At 44.4% G+C, this 16,806-nt stretch overlaps 3 protein-coding genes across 10 annotated transcripts; 2 read left to right on the forward strand and 1 right to left on the reverse strand.

The window, feature by feature from the left end:
• Nucleotides 1-1,832, forward strand: SMIM48 (small integral membrane protein 48). Of its 2 annotated transcripts, XM_055396331.2 has the most exons (2): nucleotides 1-386; nucleotides 1,289-1,832. In XM_055396331.2, exons 1-2 carry the CDS (start codon nucleotides 230-232, stop codon nucleotides 1,390-1,392), a joined length of 261 nt encoding a protein of 86 aa, XP_055252306.2. In that variant the 5' UTR covers nucleotides 1-229; the 3' UTR covers nucleotides 1,393-1,832. The 2 variants fall into 2 exon arrangements, with proteins under 2 accessions (XP_055252306.2, XP_088684580.1); XM_088828454.1 differs by having other exon boundaries at nucleotides 6-1,831.
• A 1,373-nt stretch (nucleotides 1,833-3,205) lies between these two features.
• MIS12 (MIS12 kinetochore complex component) lies at nucleotides 3,206-7,547 on the reverse strand. Of its 4 annotated transcripts, none has more exons than XM_055404239.2 (2): nucleotides 6,959-7,547; nucleotides 3,206-5,044 (listed from the first exon to the last, which is right to left on the reverse strand). In XM_055404239.2, the coding sequence occupies exon 2, from the start codon at nucleotides 4,986-4,988 to the stop codon at nucleotides 4,368-4,370; it is 621 nt and encodes a 206-aa protein (XP_055260214.1). In that variant the 5' UTR covers nucleotides 4,989-5,044; nucleotides 6,959-7,547; the 3' UTR covers nucleotides 3,206-4,367. The 4 variants fall into 4 exon arrangements, with proteins under 4 accessions (XP_055260214.1, XP_055260224.1, XP_055260204.1 ...); XM_055404249.2 differs by lacking the exon at nucleotides 6,959-7,547 and adding an exon at nucleotides 6,479-6,942; XM_055404229.2 differs by having other exon boundaries at nucleotides 3,207-5,044; nucleotides 7,277-7,546.
• Nucleotides 7,548-7,739: 192 nt separating this feature from the next.
• On the forward strand, nucleotides 7,740-16,557 carry DERL2 (derlin 2). 4 transcript variants are annotated; one of them, XM_055404215.2, is made up of 7 exons: nucleotides 7,741-7,891; nucleotides 8,752-8,817; nucleotides 10,954-11,027; nucleotides 12,118-12,211; nucleotides 13,131-13,326; nucleotides 13,626-13,716; nucleotides 16,038-16,557. In XM_055404215.2, exons 1-7 carry the CDS (start codon nucleotides 7,799-7,801, stop codon nucleotides 16,141-16,143), a joined length of 720 nt encoding a protein of 239 aa, XP_055260190.1. In that variant the 5' UTR covers nucleotides 7,741-7,798; the 3' UTR covers nucleotides 16,144-16,557. The 4 variants fall into 4 exon arrangements, with proteins under 4 accessions (XP_088684948.1, XP_055260190.1, XP_088684949.1 ...); XM_088828823.1 differs by having other exon boundaries at nucleotides 7,756-7,941; XM_055404217.2 differs by having other exon boundaries at nucleotides 7,765-7,891; nucleotides 8,755-8,817.
• Nucleotides 16,558-16,806: the final 249 nt, after the last annotated feature.

The raw sequence follows: 16,806 nt of genomic DNA on the forward strand, positions 1-16,806 counted from the left end.
TCGGACAGCCAACCTCTGCAACAGGCTGGGAGCTGAAGCACGAGCCAGAAACGAGAGGTTCCACGATTGAGACAGACGTGGCGCAGACCCTGCAGAGGCCCCCGGCTCCGCCCCCACCCGGGTGGTTGAAATACAGCCGCAGCCCCGCCGTCGCCGCCCACTGCGCCTAGACCTTGCCAGGACCGGACCACTCAGCACCCACATACCCGTGTCCCCGCATTCCTCGCCTATGGCTGACCAACTCTTTCAGCGCAAACCCTGGGACCCGGAGCAGCTTCGCCCGGACCCCGACTCTGACTCCGAAGGCCTGTTTGACAAGGCTCCTCCGGAAGAGCCCCCCGCTGTCCGTGGGCCCAAGTCGGCGTGGGCCGGGGGCAGGAAGGCAGGTCGGCGCACTGGCGGGAAGGCGCAGGGGGCTCGCCCCGGGCAGCCCCCCAAGGGCGCGACGCGCCCCCAGCCCCGGGAAGAGGCCCCTCCATTGGACGAAGGCTGCTATCTCGACCATTTCCCGCACCTCTCCATCTTTATCTACGCGGCCATCGCCTTCTCCATCACCTCCTGCATCTTTACCTATATCCATTTACAGCTTGCCTGATTGGCGGGGGCGGGACGGGATGTGTGCAGGGCTGAGGCGGGAGGGAAGGGAAAGGAAGTGCTCAGCATTTTGCGCCTGGAGACGCCCCGCACCCCCTTCGACTAGCTTTTGACGCTGTGTCTTCTCTTCTCTGCTTGTCACCACCTTTGTCTAACTGTCCCTCAGTAGAAACATCCAAAGCAGCTGTCGCTAATGAAATAAGCACCTGAGGACGAGGGGACGGGAACACAGTCAGACTCCAACGTTTAGAGTCTTCGCGGTGAGATGGATCCCCATTTATAATGAGGATAATGTCTCTAGACCCTACCGCTGTGTGAGGTGGGGACACGCAGAGGGAGCCTGTCGTTTTGTGTCTGGGGCGTGTACAGCGAGTCCAACCTTCTGTTTTTTAAGGGATGAACCGACCCGGGCCCGCGGCCTTCCAGAGAGGGCCCCGCGGAGAGGGTCGGCGCCCTGGCCTGGGCTGGGCCGGAGCCCTCTGATGCTGCATCGCCCGACCCCGCTCCCAGGAGCCAGCTGTGCCCCCCACCCGACCCCGAGCTGGCGCAGACAGAGCCCGGCGCGTGGGAGCTGGCGGACCTGAGCGCGCAGCGGACGTCACAAGAGCGCAGCACACTGAGTGGCGTTTGTCGGGGTAGCGCACCACCTCCCCAGAGACTCGAGCTCACCCGGACTGCGTTTTCCCTGCCTTAGGCTTTGATGACGCTATTGATGTCGGGACCGAGCGGAAACAAGGCCGAAGGAGCTGTTCTACCAGGAAGTCACGCTCTCGTCGTGTCCTGGACGCTTGGGACTAGCGGCTACAGACCTCCAGGGACGCGTGGGCCCATAGCTTGCGCGCTGCGCTGTGCGGAATGAGGCTTGGGGCCCTGGCTGGGGATCCAAGAGAGGGTTGCCATTGCGTTTTTAGGAATTGCGGGGGAGGGGGTTGCTTATCCTGGCCCGGAGCCCTTCCAGAGCCTAGCAAAAGGGAGTGAGATTTCTGATTGACGAGAATTCGCGCTAGGAAATCACCCAATCCCTAGGGGTTTGTCATCTCATACCCAAAAGGCCTAATACCAAAACCCACCTTGGCAGGTTATTTACCCACATGCCGTCTCTGTTTTCTCATGAATGTTTAATGTCAAAACATAGGTCTCTACTACAGCGTATACTTTACTTGGAAATGTCTGCAATTGTGGTATCTCTGATGGAATAAATTCTCCTTTTTCAGTCTCCTCTATTTCTGACCTTTATTCACTTCCAACTATGCAGTGAGCCCACCAAACTTCCTATTCCGCTTCAAATTTCACCCCATAATCTTCACATCCCTACTGTCTCTCCAAAACCAATTTCATCCCATTACCCAGCATTCCAAGGTACAGCGTCTCTCTCCACTAAATAGCTATAAAAAGGAAGTGAAAGTTGCTCAGTCTTGTCTTTGCAACTCCATGGACTGAATTCCCCAGGCCAGAATAATGGAGTGGGCAGCCTTTCCCTTCTCCAGGGGATCTTCCTAACCCAGGGATCGAACCCAGGTTTCCCTCATTGCAGGATTCTTTACCAGCTGAGCCACAAGGGAAGCCCAAGAAAACTGGAGTGGGTAGCCTATCCGTTCTCCAGCAGATCTTCCCAACCCAGGGATCGAACCCAGGTCTCCCATATTGCAGGATTCTTCACCGAGTCACAAGGGCAGCAGATAGCTAAATAGCTATATAGACCTCTAATTGGTATCTTCTCCATCTCATGTCCTGACAGCATACCAGAGTACAGTTCTGCTGTCTGACAGCAGGCCTCTGTCCCCTAGTGACTCACTGCCCTCAGGATTCAGTCCCCATTTGCTTCTTTTATCAAGACACTTCTACCCCCGGACAATCCCCCCACTGAGCTCTAGAATTTGCCCCAATTCACCAGCTTGTACCTTTATAAGCTCAGTGTTTGCTGACAGCAGGATCTTGTCATTTCCCAGTTCTATTTCCCCAGAATCCCGTAACACTACCTGCCTTGATATCTGGACCCTTTATTTCAGTACCAAAAGTGTAACACCTACCATTTCCCAAAATCAGCCTGAACAGCCAGTTTACTACAATAATTTACCCCCAATAAAAGGGACTGTTCTCCAAAATTGTCTCCAAGTTATAATATGTACCGTTCTTTTTTTCCAGTTTACAATCTTAGATACCGGATCTTTACTGTCCTTTGATATTGACTAAGCACTGAATCCCAATACGTGGCCTGCTGCTGCTGCTGCTGCTAAGTCACTTCAGTCGTGTCCGACTCTGTGTGACCCCATAGACGGAAGCCCACCAGGCTCCCCCGTCCCTGGGATTCTCCAGGCAAGAACACTGGAGTGGGTTGCCATTTCCTTCTCCAAATAGTGTTCTTCAAACGTGTGGGCCCATTGTTTCCCATTCACACAACCCCATCCCTTATTTTTTCTGGCCACACCATGGGGCATGTGGGATCTTAGTTCCCTGACCAGGCACTGAAACTGCACCCTGTGCCACTGAGTCTTACCCAGTGGACCAGGGAAGTCCCAGGAGATTTTAAATAAGCTCCAAATGTAAAAAATAATGACGATGATGACTTCAAAGGATCATTCGGCTAAAAAGTCATACGAGACACACACGATGACATTAAATACAGCAGAATATCATAAATCAAACTTTTAAAATATACATATTTAATGTACATGATTGTATTCCAGGTAAACACAGGCTTCTAATACTGATGAATATTTAATTGCAAATATGAATACCCTAAGTTACACTTCTATATATAGGAGAAACTTCAAATTCTGTTCTTTAGGAAGACATGGAAGGCAAGTAATACCTTAAGAGCAGCTATTGCCATTTCTCCCCTTTCCATGGGTGATCTAACATTTTACATGGATTAGTTACAAAAGGAAATATTAGGTTCCATCGAATTTAAGCACAAGATACAGCTAAAATTTATCACAGAGTTTCTATGAGTGTGAATAAATAAGTTAATTAAATATTAGGTTAAGGCAGATTCCAAAACTAACTGAAGTATGATGGAAAAAAAATGGTATATATACCTAATAGTCAGTTAATATAATCTTTGCAATTCAGTATGTTCCAGGCTTCCTTTTCTATGCCAGGAAGATGCTTCTTTTTTTGTCCAATGTCGTCCATTGCTGGGCTCCAAGACATTAAACTCTTTAACATCATCAAGGATTTATCTTAGAAACAAACAACTTCTTTCTTCTTTCTAAAGGTCATGGTTGTTTTTCTGCTACTTGCTTCTTTCAGCTAGTTATTAACTTCCTCGTGTGAGAAAAGTTACTGGGCAAGAAACAACCAGTCTGTGTTGGCTGTCCCACAATGTGGTGGCTGGTTAATAAAGAAGACACCCACTTAACGTTTGTGTCATTTCGTTTCATCCAAAGAGTAAGTCAAAAACATCAAGGTTACAAAGGACTTATGACCAAGGTACAACTTTTACAAATATCATTCAATGGCCAGGAAAAGCTTTACTTCTTCAGTCATGCCCCCAAATGAGTTCTTAATGAACCAAGAATTCCTTCCCACCCATTACGAACCTCTAAGCACAGATGCTTCCAAAATTAGTTCAACATAAAACACAAATGCTTCAGGAGAGTGGACTAAAAAAGAGGAGGATGTGGAATATAAGAAAGCGTGAACAAAGAAACCCTCCCAAAAATATATGCTTCACTAGGATTAAAAATATCACCAACAAAAAAAAAAAGAATATCATCGATATAAATCCTATACCAGTCCACCTTCTGAGAAACTCCTTTTTTATTGAGAAATCAAGATATTTTCAATCGTTTGCCTTCCTTTTCCACATTTTCTATGATATTATGGAGTTTTCTGGAGTTCTGGATGAGGAACACCAAGCCCTCCCTAAAATCACTAGCCCCATGGTCTCTGCCAACATTTTCAAGTTCATCAAACAAAGACAATGTCTGTTTGAGTTTGGTCTGAACGGTTTTTTGCTCTTCCAATTCTGCAAGAAGGGCCTGCTTAGTGCACAGTTCAGTCTTATACTTCTCCTGTAACTGTTCAATTTCTTTTTGGAGAAGGTGGAATTCTTCCTCACTGTAAGAATGTGTCTCCTGAGATTTATCTTCTGGAAGCAAGACGTTTGGGGGAATCCGCAAAATCAACTGTAAGAAGAGCTGCTCCATTTTGCCAAAAAGGTTATCAAAACGTTCTTTCATGAAGCAAAGAAACTTTTCTGTGCACTTGCGAATCTGGACCGGGCTAATTGCACAGTCTCGGATGCCATCCAGCTTCTTTAGAATAACCTGTTCAACAGCCTGCATCACCTCAAACAGGTAGTCTTGAAAGGCAATGTAGATCCTAAGCATGCAAGTCTGCGGTGTGAAGCCAAAGAACTGGGCCTCATAGGTCATTGGATCAACAGACATCTTGGTGTGGTTTTTGCTTTTTTTTTTTTGCTTTGTTAATTTTGATTGTAAACAACCTGCAAATGTAATAAGAAAAATTTTCATTTGTTTAAAAAAAGTAACAATTATAGACAGCAAAACAAACAAAACAAAGCAGCAAACAAAAACCATGAAGTTTATGTTCCTTAATACTACTTCCAGCCTCACACATCCACAACAGGATACAAATCCTGCCTCTCTGAGACTCACCAGCCTATCACCTCCCTTATTCCTCCTCTTTGTCCATTTCCCTGACCTCTCAATTACTGAGGCTTCTGGCCTGTGACTCACCTTCTGAATTCTGTTATCACCCCAGACAACGTTCAGATTTACATAGATGATCTAACCAATGCCCTAGAAACTCAGTTCTTCAGCTCCACTTTTTCAGACCTTCATCGCCACTCTTTCAGCAACCTGGGTATTGACATTTGTAACTTCTCTCCCCAACTCTTCTACTATTTGACCACAACCTCATATGCTAGTCTTCCAACACTCATTCCTATATTCATATTATATCTTAATCTTCAAGACTTTCAGCCCTCTGAGCCTCTCTTTTTAGTCTCTCCCACTTCACTTCCCTGCTCCACTTTAGGCTCCATGATCCATCACGTCAACCACTCCTTTGCCAACATCCTCAGCTCCCTGTCCTTCCAATCTTGCCATCTGAAAAAATACCACTAGAAGGTGAGCAAGCCTCCAGTAAGCTTTACAAGCCTGGCATTTTCTTATGTTCTGGGAGTCATTCCTTTCAAATGTAAACATCTAAGAAAATAGCTTTCCTATCTTCCTGTCACTGTGGGTGTTTAACCTAGGGACCTTTTTGGGCTGTAACCAGATACTTGTCATAGAAATAAAAGAAGTTTCATTATTCCTGCAGACAAATTAGCTAAAACAAATGGCTACCTGGCAAATTTAGGATGAACCTTATCAAAGAATCTGAAGAAGTGGTTCTGTCAATTCTTTTTATAAGACTGTGTTGTTAATCTTGAGAATTTATGTAATGGCTAAAAATAGAATGACTGTAATAGCTTAGCAGTATAAATAGGGTAGAATTTCTGTCTCTGTAATCTCATTTACAGATTATCTCTAATGCATTATAATCTGGATATGCTTATTTAGTAATAGAACTGCTTTCTCTTTGTCTTGTGGAGAGGATTCTGTGGATTAACAGGATTTTAACTTCCTCAACAGTTCCCTATGCCTTCAAGATCATTTTAAAACTTTTTCACATGGCTTGCAAGGGCCTTCATCATCTCACCTTTACTAACCACTGTCCTCCTTTTTAAGGACCTTACATAAGCATAATTGACGTGATAATACTTCTAATCTTTGCCAATCTGGTAAAATGATTTTACAGCGTTCTTTCCTGAAAACCAAAAATATCTAACTCCCCACCCATACACACACACAGGTTGAACACTGAGGACTGAAACTACCAAAGAGTCTCCTTGCCCCACCCCCCAACAACTTACTGTTTACATTAGCATGACTCTACTATTCCAGACCAGAATAATATTTTCATTGTCCAAATGGTTGGATTGTTCATTATGAAACCCCCAGCCAAAGACTGATGAACGCCACGCGTGCTCTCCCCGTGTCTGACTCTTCAGATTCCATAGACTGCAGGCCGCCAGGCGCCTCTGTCCATGGAATTTTCCAGACAAGAATACTGGAGTGTGTTGCCATTTCCTACTCCAGGGAACCTCGCCAACAATTTGTTACAGCAAGATTCTCTGAAACTCTTGCTTTAGCAGTTTCTATCAATACTGGACTGCTTTTCATGAGCTCTACCCAATCCTAATCAATCCTCCAAACTAAAAATTCCACCTTAAACCAACAGGGCCTCTCTTCGGGAAATGACCAAGTCCTGCTTTCAATTCAGTTCAAGTCGTTCAGTCGTGACCAATTCTTTGTGACCCCAAGTCCTGCTTTAGGATACTATTATCACAAGCCTATCTTCTCTGCAAGCCTTAGATTTCCTGAGAACAGGATGAGTTATTTGCAGGTGATACACCGGAAGTACACAGAGCACCTCAGCGAGTTGAGGCGCCGAAGCTCCAGAAACCTCCGGGCAGGAACTACTTCCGGCTTGAGAACTGGTTCCCGACAGGCCCCGCGCCCCCGCTGCATGACGGGATCTTCAGGGTGGAGGTTCGCGGCCCGCCGGCGACGCTGCTCCATCAGGCTGCTCTAGCGCCTGCGATGGCGCCCCACCGAGTGCCACCTGTTCCGGCTCCTCTTCAGAGAAAATGCAGCCCCATGGCACTTACCCAAGCGACTATGAGAGTGATGAATTCGACCAAACACCAGCTTCCCGCCACCTCCTTTAAACCACCGCAGGCTGCCAGAGATAGGCGGCGCGACTGACTCCCCCAAATTCTGACCGCTATCTGCTTTAGCGAACGACAGCAAGGGCAGGATGCCACCGCCCTCCTGATTGGCCGACTGTCCGGGGAGGGCGCCACCTAGATTGGTGACGGAAAGGGGCCGGGCGGGAAAGCTAGCTGTGGCCAGCGGGGATTGGCAGAAGGAATCGGTACTCACTCCCTTCCCCGAGACGTTGGTGGGTGGAGAAGCTAGGCTGGGCCGCCGCGGAAACGCAACTCGTGATTGGCGGATGTGCTTTTCTTCGGGCTCTCGCGGTTGGTGGCTGGACAGTTGATCAGCGCTGATTGGGTAGCAGCGTAACGGGGAGGGCCCCGCTCTGGTTCCGCCCTGATCCCGCCCCGCCGCTGGGATGGACTGGCGGAAGGGGAAGTGGGGGATGGGGGGGGCCGGCGGCGGTGGGGAAGATGGCGTACCAGAGCCTCCGGCTGGAGTACCTGCAGATCCCACCGGTCAGCCGCGCCTACACCACTGCCTGCGTCCTCACCACCGCCGCTGTGGTGAGCAGCTGCGGCGCCAGCTTCTCATGAGTTGTACTGGATATGCCCGGGTCCTCGGCAAACTGGGGTTTGGGCCTCGTGGAAGCTCCGAGGGGTTGGTCTCAAGGGTGGGTGGAGGCGTACAGGGCTCACTCTGGGGTTCAGAATCGCCCCGTAAGTACTATCCAGTGATCCAGAAAAAGGGGTGCTGGATCAGGGGTGGAGGATCAGGACTGCGGGTCAGTTTCTGAGACATAAAGGCAGGACCTGTACCAAGTCAGGGCTGCGGGAGCCGCCCACCCAGGAAATGTGTCTGAGAACTCTGAGGGTGTTCTCAGATCCACAAAATTATCCTTTGTGACTACTGGGAAGAAGGTCAGCTTAGTGGAGAAACGTAGACGTTGAAGATAGAAAGATGGAAGTTGTCGAGCGGGAAAAGTCTTGAAATAAAGAGTCTATTGTAGAGATTTCCTGGAAGTACCCAGCCCTACAGTGGCAGGGTACTGAGTCTTGGTTCGAGTGAATTTTGTTGCTTCACACAGCTGTTCTAGGTGGTGCCCATGTGTTGGGCGTAAACCTAGCAGCTGCTCTTACTTGCCCTGAATCTAAGACATTACCACCTGCCTGCCATACCTTCACATCAGCCTCAGCTATTGAAACAACAGACTTTTATTTTGTGTTAGGTATTGGGGAACGCAAAGAATTGTGCCAGTTCTAGAGCACTCTTTACCAACCTTCCTCCAGCTTAAGAAGTAAACCTTAAATAATTCAATCTAAGTGACTGAGAGTGGGAAATTGCCAGAACTACTAGTGTTTTGTAGTAAATGATGATATTTTGTTGCTCGATTGGCTTGCTTGAAGAAGCTGTTTTTCTATTTCAGCAGTTGGAACTGATCACACCTTTTCAGTTGTACTTCAATCCTGAATTAATCTTTAAACACTTTCAAGTAAGTGGCCCATCACAACCGCCATTTAATGTTGCAGTTTTTAAACTTGTTTTTCTTACTTTTTAGTAGCTAATCCTGCCATATACTATCTCAAATAACTCAGTGGGAGTATTTGATTATAAGTATTGATGTGGGGGGGGTGTGGAGTACAAAGCAATGATTCTGCAGCCTGGAACTTTTAAAGAGATTCTCAAGATCCTCAGCATGTACCAAATCAGAATCACCAAGGGTATGTTATTAAGTTCCCTGTATGGCTTTGATTTGATGCATCCAGTTCCTGTATTTAGGAATCACTGGTTCAGATTTAGTATCATAGATTGAGAGGAGACTGGATCCGCTAGTTGTCCAGGAGAGTCAGAGAGGATGTCCATATTTAGTCCATTCAGCACCACGTGGCACAGTCACCACCTTGGTGTTATCTCTGTGGTCCAGTTCAGAAATTCAGTGAGTGTTCTAATCCATCTCCCAGGGATCACATCATTCTTATGAACACTGGCATCTAAGAAAACGCCAGTTTATTAGATTGCAGTGAGAGACAGTCCTTTCCAGTAATTAGAATGCTAAAGAGAGATGCATTTTTTTGTTCTAGGACCATCATACTGGCCATAGTTGAAGTAAGAGAGATCCAAAAGCCAGTAATTCTGTTTCTACACCTGCTGTTCCCTCTGTCTCAGAGGTGTTTCATTCACTTTATACCTGTTGAGCTCCAACTTGTCTTTCAGTATGCAGTTTTTGTGTAGCCTTCTCCAATTCATCCTCCTTTGTGTCCCTAGAGTATCTGTAAATACTTTTTTTTATATCTCTCATCTCCTGCTTGCACTTGTTCATATGCCTGTCTCCTCACAAGGTTGAGGACTCTACAATCCTGGATGCAATTAGTATGCAGTAAACAATTCTGAGTTGTTTCAACTTTAATAGGTAGCAATTCTTAAGAATTTAATGATCGTAAAGGAGTCCCGTGAACCCTTATCACTGCCTTCTTCCTTCACTCACAGGCCCTTCACTGGGAGCTTAAGCTCCATCCAAACAAACAAGGCTTGATTTTGCCTGAGGTTAAACTCTTCACACCATGTGTGAAATTAGGAGTTGTAGGTTTGAGTTCAGAATCTCCCTATACAAGCTGTGTGATGTTAGGCAGGCTATTTAAAAATCATCCAAGTCTCTTAGTTACATCATATGTGAAATGGGAATGGTATTGCCAGCCTGCTCGTCTCACAGGATAATTAAAATCACATGAGATAATAATATTTTAAAACACTTTAAATGTTAATTGTTATATCATTATGAGTGAAGTCACTCAGTCGTGTCCGACTCTTTGTGACCCCGTGGACTGTAGCCCACCAGGCTCCTCTGTCCATGAGATTCTCCAGGCAAGAATACTGGAGTGGGTTGCCATTTCCTTCTTCAGGGGATCTTCCTGACCCAGGGATCTAACCCAGGTCTCCTGCGGTGCAGGCAGAAGCTTTAACCTCTGAGCCACTACTCATTATGAGTAGTTGTTCTTATTGCAGGCGTGGATGGTTTGGGTGGGGAGGAGTATATCAGGGTTTGAAAATAAGTGCATATCTACCAGTTAAACTAATTATTACAGTATTAGATCTTGTAGTGAGTTGGCTGTCTGTTCAGGCTAGTACTCAAGTATTTGCTTTAGAATTACTCTTTACTCTGGATGTTTCTGATGGATAATATAGAAACAATTGCTGTTAGATCCTGTAATTTTCCTTTGGTATCTTGAGATTGTTCATTAGATTGTGATACTACATATATGAAAGTTCTGTTTCCTAGTCTACAGATTGACCTCTTGCCATCACACTTTTCCCATCATTTGCCTGACCATATGGTATGGATTTTTGTGTTTTTTTGTTGGTTTATACAATCACAATTACAAGTTTTCTGTCCTGTCAGGCTTAGAACTTTCCAGGGGCGAGTGATATCTTTCATACTTTCACTGAAGTGGCACAAAAATTCAGTGTCAGATTGTGTGTCTCACTTTTGAGTTTAGAAAATAGAATCACCTATTTGTGGCCTTTCAACCATTGTAGTCATAGGCTATCTCTTGTCTTAATATGAAAATGTTTCCTGGTATATTTTACTTAATTGGTCTTTCTCTGGATTTTTTTTTTTTTCTTTTAACAGATATGGAGGCTAATCACCAATTTCTTATTTTTTGGGCCAGTTGGATTCAATTTTTTATTTAACATGATTTTTCTGTATCCTTTACTAAGTGGGGTTAGCATAGAAACTTTAGTTTTTCTTAGGAAGTACAGTATTAAGTTTGAAACTTAACTGCTGTTTTTGTTACCATCTCAGCTGTCACTTCTGGCTGTTGGCTCAGTGATACACAGAATAGTTGGTCAGTTAGTAATGTTTTGAGGGTGCTTGTAGGTCACTGTTATTCAAATGGGAGGTATTTAATTATAAAGTGTTTATATTTCTGCCCATGACGGATCTGAATAAGGGAGCCCAGAGTGATTTAATTGAGGTGTTCTTATAAAATAACATCTACGGGTCCCAAGTGATAAAGCCCAACCTGGAAGTGGGTTCATGGGGGTTGGAGAACTTGAGATCTACTTGGATCTCAGTTGCTGGTTCTGCCGCCTGGAAAGACAGTGTTTTGTCTGCCAGGCTCACTATGTTCCAGTTTGTTGAAAGAGAGGAAGGGTTTTGCTGTAGTCAGATGGTAATTGGGGCCACCGGGCAGGGCATTTCTCCTGCGCCCCAACCCCCTGGATGAAGGGGGGAAATTGCAGCTCAGCTCATTTGCAGTAGCCAAAGAGCCTTGTAGGGGTAGCAGGCTTCCTGCCCTGGGATGGATTCCTGTGTCTTCTCTATGATACATCATTCTGGTAAGTTTCTAATAATTAAATTTTTTCATTGAAATGCCTCCTTATCAACTGAAGTATAGAAATGTTTAACGCCCTGGCCTTAAAAAAAGCAGATTATCACATGAGGCTTCTTACTGGGGATTTCCACCAGGTTAGGTTGTGAAAAAGCAAGGATGGTGTAGATTGTGGTGTGGCTGAACGTGGGAAGACAGTACAGATTTGAAGCCTGTACTGGCGTCTGTGCTGGCGTCTGGCTCCGTTCCCCAATCAGGAACGGTTTTTGTAAAACACAGAGCCATTGCCTAGAATGCCTGGAAAAAGAGAAGTAACAATAATACCACTCATAAACACTCTTACAGAAACTAAGTCTTGATTTCTCACAAATAACAGGGAGTCCATGTGTACTTAGGAGATACATTCAATTTCACTTTATTCATATTTGTGTACTTAACATTTTCTTAACTTGGAACTTAAGATACCGTTACTGTCGAATGCTAGAAGAAGGCTCTTTCCGAGGTCGGACAGCAGACTTTGTATTTATGTTCCTTTTTGGTGGATTCTTAATGACCGTATCCTTCAACGAATAGAACAAATACAGGAAAATACTAAAGAACTCCCTCTCTCTTCCTAAAGCTTTTCATCTGTTTCCCGAAGTGCACGAGAGGCTAGGAATGAACATATAAAAGTATCAACTTTCCGTGCCGCGCCACCCCTCTCACCCTCCATTTTGGCTTCAGGCTCCTGTTTATTTTACAGCCCTCTTTATGTAACAGCTTGTCCAAGCCTAGAGGTTGCACAGGGTGTTTTTCCACTGTGAGCAAGTCTGAGAAACTTTAATCCAGTTGGGTTGCTATTAGAAATCTTAGATATATTCTGGTTGGTGGGTGTACTTCACTTTTCTTTTTTTCCGGCTGTGCCACGGGGCTTGTGGAATCCCAGGTCCCCGACCCTCGTCAGTGAAAGCATGGAGTCAAAACCACTAGACTGCCAGGGACTCCCCAGGTATGCTTCACTTTTAAACTAAGTTGGTAGGACATTTATTTGGTCACCATCAAAACTGATAGTTGTTTTTTGTTTTTTTTTTAAATAATTGTCAATAATAATAATTGCCACCAAACTTAAAGGGAGCCCTGTCTGACAAGATGGTTTTGCCCCAGCTGGCTTGATTCACCTCTAAGAGTCCTCATGGTGAATGAGCTTTCATGTAATGACTGACTAAATAATTAACATATATTCCAAAGAAACAAGAACTTCATGAAAGCAGAATATTAATTTGAAGTAGCAACAATCCAGGTGCCTAAGCAGGTTTTTGCCTGATCACTCTGGGTAATTATTTTCAGGCTCCCCTCCCTCCCCCTGCCCCAAACATGTAACGACTGCTTGCCTTTGTGTAATTCAAACTTGTGTTAGAATACAATTCTTAGTTCTCTTGCCCAGTCTTCCCTGTTAACACTTAATGTTGCTATTTTCCTTAATGCCAACCACTAGCTGTTTGGTTTGTTTGTGAGCTTAGTTTTCTTGGGCCAGGCCTTTACAATAATGCTTGTCTACGTGTGGAGCCGAAGGAACCCATATGTCCGCATGAACTTCTTCGGCCTTCTGAATTTCCAGGCCCCCTTTTTACCCTGGGTGCTCATGGGTTTTTCCTTGTTGTTGGGGAACTCAATCATTGTGGACCTCTTGGGTAAGATTCTTGGTAGTACTTTTTCTATTATTTTACTTAAAAACTTATTTTGTCATTACTTGTCGTATTAATTCTGTCTGGCCTTCATATACAGTTCCTGTAGGATTGTTCGATAGTTATATGCTCAAGGACTATAATGTTCATTTTCAACTTTTTCATAAATACATTACCAGCCGAGCTGCCAGGGAATCCCAGTATATTGACATTTCTTCCTAAGTAGAAAGATTTTCCATTGGTACAGACACCTGCAATCAAAATTGTAATCCTCTCCCTCATGCTTTATTTCTGGTTGACTCTAGGTATTGCAGTTGGACACATATATTTTTTCTTGGAAGATGTATTTCCCAATCAACCTGGTGGAATAAGAATTTTGAAAACACCATCTATTTTGTGAGTATTTAACACCGGGTTACATGTTTCTTGCAGATAAACCAGGGCAGGGTCCAGGATCTTGTTTTCTTGGGGCTCCCAAAGCTCCCAGCACACACAGTTCAGGCCAGTAAATATTTACAGATTGAGCAATCCGACTGCCGTTGGGGAGCATTCAGATTGGATGGGAAGCGCCAGAGTTGTGGCCAGAGGCTCAGGGTGTCTCTGAGTGGTAATGTGGTAGTTGCTATCCTGCATGACCACCAGCACCTCCTGGCCCCTGGAGGAGCCTGCTGGTTCCATGTAGACTGCTGTCTTAGTTTAGAGATGTGAAGTAGTAAGATGGCAAAAAGCTGGCTGAAGGAGGGTTTCTAAAGGTGGAATGTCTGGTCTTCCAAACAGGTGGTAGAGGGAAGCAATGAAGTAGAGTAGAAACAGCTCTTAGCTAGAAACCAGACATAGGCTGTTTGTTCTGCCAGCCAGGTGTGTGAGTTTAAGCAAGCCCCTTCTCCTTTTTCCATACCTTGGTGTCCTGAGGGTAGAGCTTTGATTCATAACACCTCCTTCTATGCCAGAATTTTGTGTCCTTGGGGTGTACTGCATTATGAAGAGTTCACTTAAGGAATACAATGTGAGTTGTTCTTATAAAATGTTGGTTGTAGAATACCTGAAAGAAGAAAGTAAAATCTGCCATAACCCCACCACTTAAATATAACAGTGGTGGGATTTGATGCACTTTTTGATATGTATTCCTCAGTCTTTTACCATCTGTAAACTTTTTTAAAAATGCTGTCTGATAGCTTTCTAATGTAATATGATCATTTTTCCATCATAAATTTCTGACAAAAATTATCACAGCTGCGTGATACCCCCAGTATGAATGGAACACGATTTACGAATCCCTCTTCAGTGGACGTTGACATCCTTCTTGTTCTTCCCTCCCTGATTGGAGTGGTGAACATCCTTGTAGCTACAATTCGTGTAGCACATGTAGCGGCACATCCTTTGCGCACTTGCATGATTGTTTGCAAGGATAAATTCCTACAAGTAGAACAGCTGTTTGGTTTATCACCAAGCTGCCATCTGGAATGGACACTCAGGTTTACATTTCCACCAGCACCATATGTGTCCATTTCCCCACATTTTCATAAAACGTGGGAGAAGTTGTATTTACCTTTTCCTAGTTTGATAGCTGTAAAGTGGTGTCTCATTGTTTTCTATTTTTTTTTTTTTTTCTAAAATTTCAAAACAGTTTCAGACTTGCAGAAACTTGCAAAACAGTACAAAGGACTTTTTTCCCTTAAGTGTTTGAAAGTGAATTGTTAATCTACTGCCCCATGATTCCCTTTAATGTGTATTTTCTTCTACATAGTCAAAATCTGGAAAGAAACATTAATCCTCAGACCCAGTTCCATTTCGGGAAATTGTCCTGATTTTTTTATAGCAGAAGAATGCAGTTCAGATTCAGGTGTTGCACTTCGTTGTCATGTCTGTTTAGTCTACTTCAGTTTGGAGCAGCTTCTCAGTTTTGCTTTGACCCTCATGACATTCACATTTTTGAAAATTGTAAGCCCATTTTTGTAGAACACCTTTGAATTTCGGTTTGTCTGATGATCCCTCACATTGAGGTTCAGGTTTTTCGTCTGTTGCAGGAACATCAGAGAAGTGATACTGCATTCTAATTGCAGCCTGCTGGCACAGGGTTTCAGTCTGTTGAATTGGCCAGAGTGGTGCTAATCACTTTGATTACTTGATTAAGGTATCTGCAGGGCTTCTCCATGGCAAAGTTACTTTTTTTTCTCCTTTGTCATTAAATATTTTATGAAGAGGTACTTTGAGACTATGGAAAGCATCCTTTTTCTTATAAAATTTGAGTTCATTTATATCTGCAAGAATCCATGGTTTCTTGTTTTATTCATGGCTTATAATCCCTTAACATTGTTGTTTATTTTGATGCTTATATTGTCCCACTGGCTCTGAAGTACTTCTCAACATGTGTGATCTAACTTTTCTAAAATCTCATATGTAAACGTTCTGGAAGAATACTGAAAACACCAACATAATTATCTTTGGGGATTGAGGATGTCTTGCTCATATATGTTTCCTGTTTTCTCTATGATTCCATATATTGCTTTTGTAGTAAAAATTAGTAAAGGAGGTAAAAGTTAATGTAAATGTGCAGTAATTATGAATACCTTCAAAATAGGAGAACTGTTTCATTGTTCGGCAGACGAAGTGCTTATCCATTGGTTGGCACCCTATGGGATCTTTTTGATCTCGGAGTAGCATTTAGGACCTAAGATGACCCTGGGACTAAATTATATCTGTTGCCTGTCTTTTAGGAAGGCTATTTTTGATACACCAGATGAAGATCCAAATTATAATCCACTACCTGAAGAGCGGCCAGGAGGCTTTGCCTGGGGTGAGGGCCAGCGCCTGGGCGGCTAAAGCGGCAATGCCAAGAACACGACCCAGCTGGGAAGGACTCATTGACACACCCATTGGGATTCTTTTATCCTCGTGTTGCAAAAGTGTGGACACTTTTGACAGCTCAACAAGAATTTTAACTCCAGAAGCACTTTATGAAGTGGCCCACTGATTCACCCAGAAGACATTTCCAGCAGTTCGCCAGTGGTTCCTTACTACACTGGTACTGAATGTGTGATCTCTTGGAGCCAAAAAACTGGAGCAACAAATACCCCGCCGCCTCTTAGGAACGAGTACCTGATACTTGAGTTCTGTGGTGACGGGCAGTGTTTTCCTCCTCTTCCTCCTCCTCTTTGATAGACGAGGCCGTGGTGTAAATGGAAGTTTCAGAGAGGACGAAATAAAACTGAATTCCATCTCTCTCACTGAATTAAAGCTTTTGTGTGTGATCTTTTAAATTATCACCGTGTCTCCTAGCTCTCCTGCACAGGTCTGCACTCAGAGCAGTCTCCATGCCCTCTCAGCCTGTGTCTTCATGGCCTTCGACTGGATTTCATTTCAAGATTGGAAATACATGGCTGAGACGCCATGACTGTGCACACCTCTTACTAACCCAGAATGCCAACTCCAGTGGGAAGAAGATTTGTTTCTGTTGCCCAGATAGTTTGCTCTCCATTTGGGTTT

The sequence above is a fragment of the Moschus berezovskii genome, chromosome 20 (genome assembly GCF_049115385.1).
Source record: "Moschus berezovskii isolate FMDL1 chromosome 20, NW_MosBer_1.0, whole genome shotgun sequence".
NCBI classification, from domain to species: domain Eukaryota; kingdom Metazoa; phylum Chordata; class Mammalia; order Artiodactyla; family Moschidae; genus Moschus; species Moschus berezovskii.

Coding starts and splice junctions, on each gene's coding strand:
- MIS12 (XM_055404239.2), bottom strand. CDS start 4,988: ATGTCTGTTGATCCAATGACCTATGAGGCCCAGTTCTTTGGCTTCACA.
- DERL2 (XM_088828823.1), top strand. CDS start 7,771: ATGGGGGGGGCCGGCGGCGGTGGGGAAGATGGCGTACCAGAGCCTCCG. Junction 12,212..13,130: donor TTGGTGGATTCTTAATGACC/GTATCCTTCAAC, acceptor GCCAACCACTAG/CTGTTTGGTTTGTTTGTGAG. Junction 13,327..13,625: donor AATCATTGTGGACCTCTTGG/GTAAGATTCTTG, acceptor GGTTGACTCTAG/GTATTGCAGTTGGACACATA.
- SMIM48 (XM_088828454.1), top strand. CDS start 230: ATGGCTGACCAACTCTTTCAGCGCAAACCCTGGGACCCGGAGCAGCTT.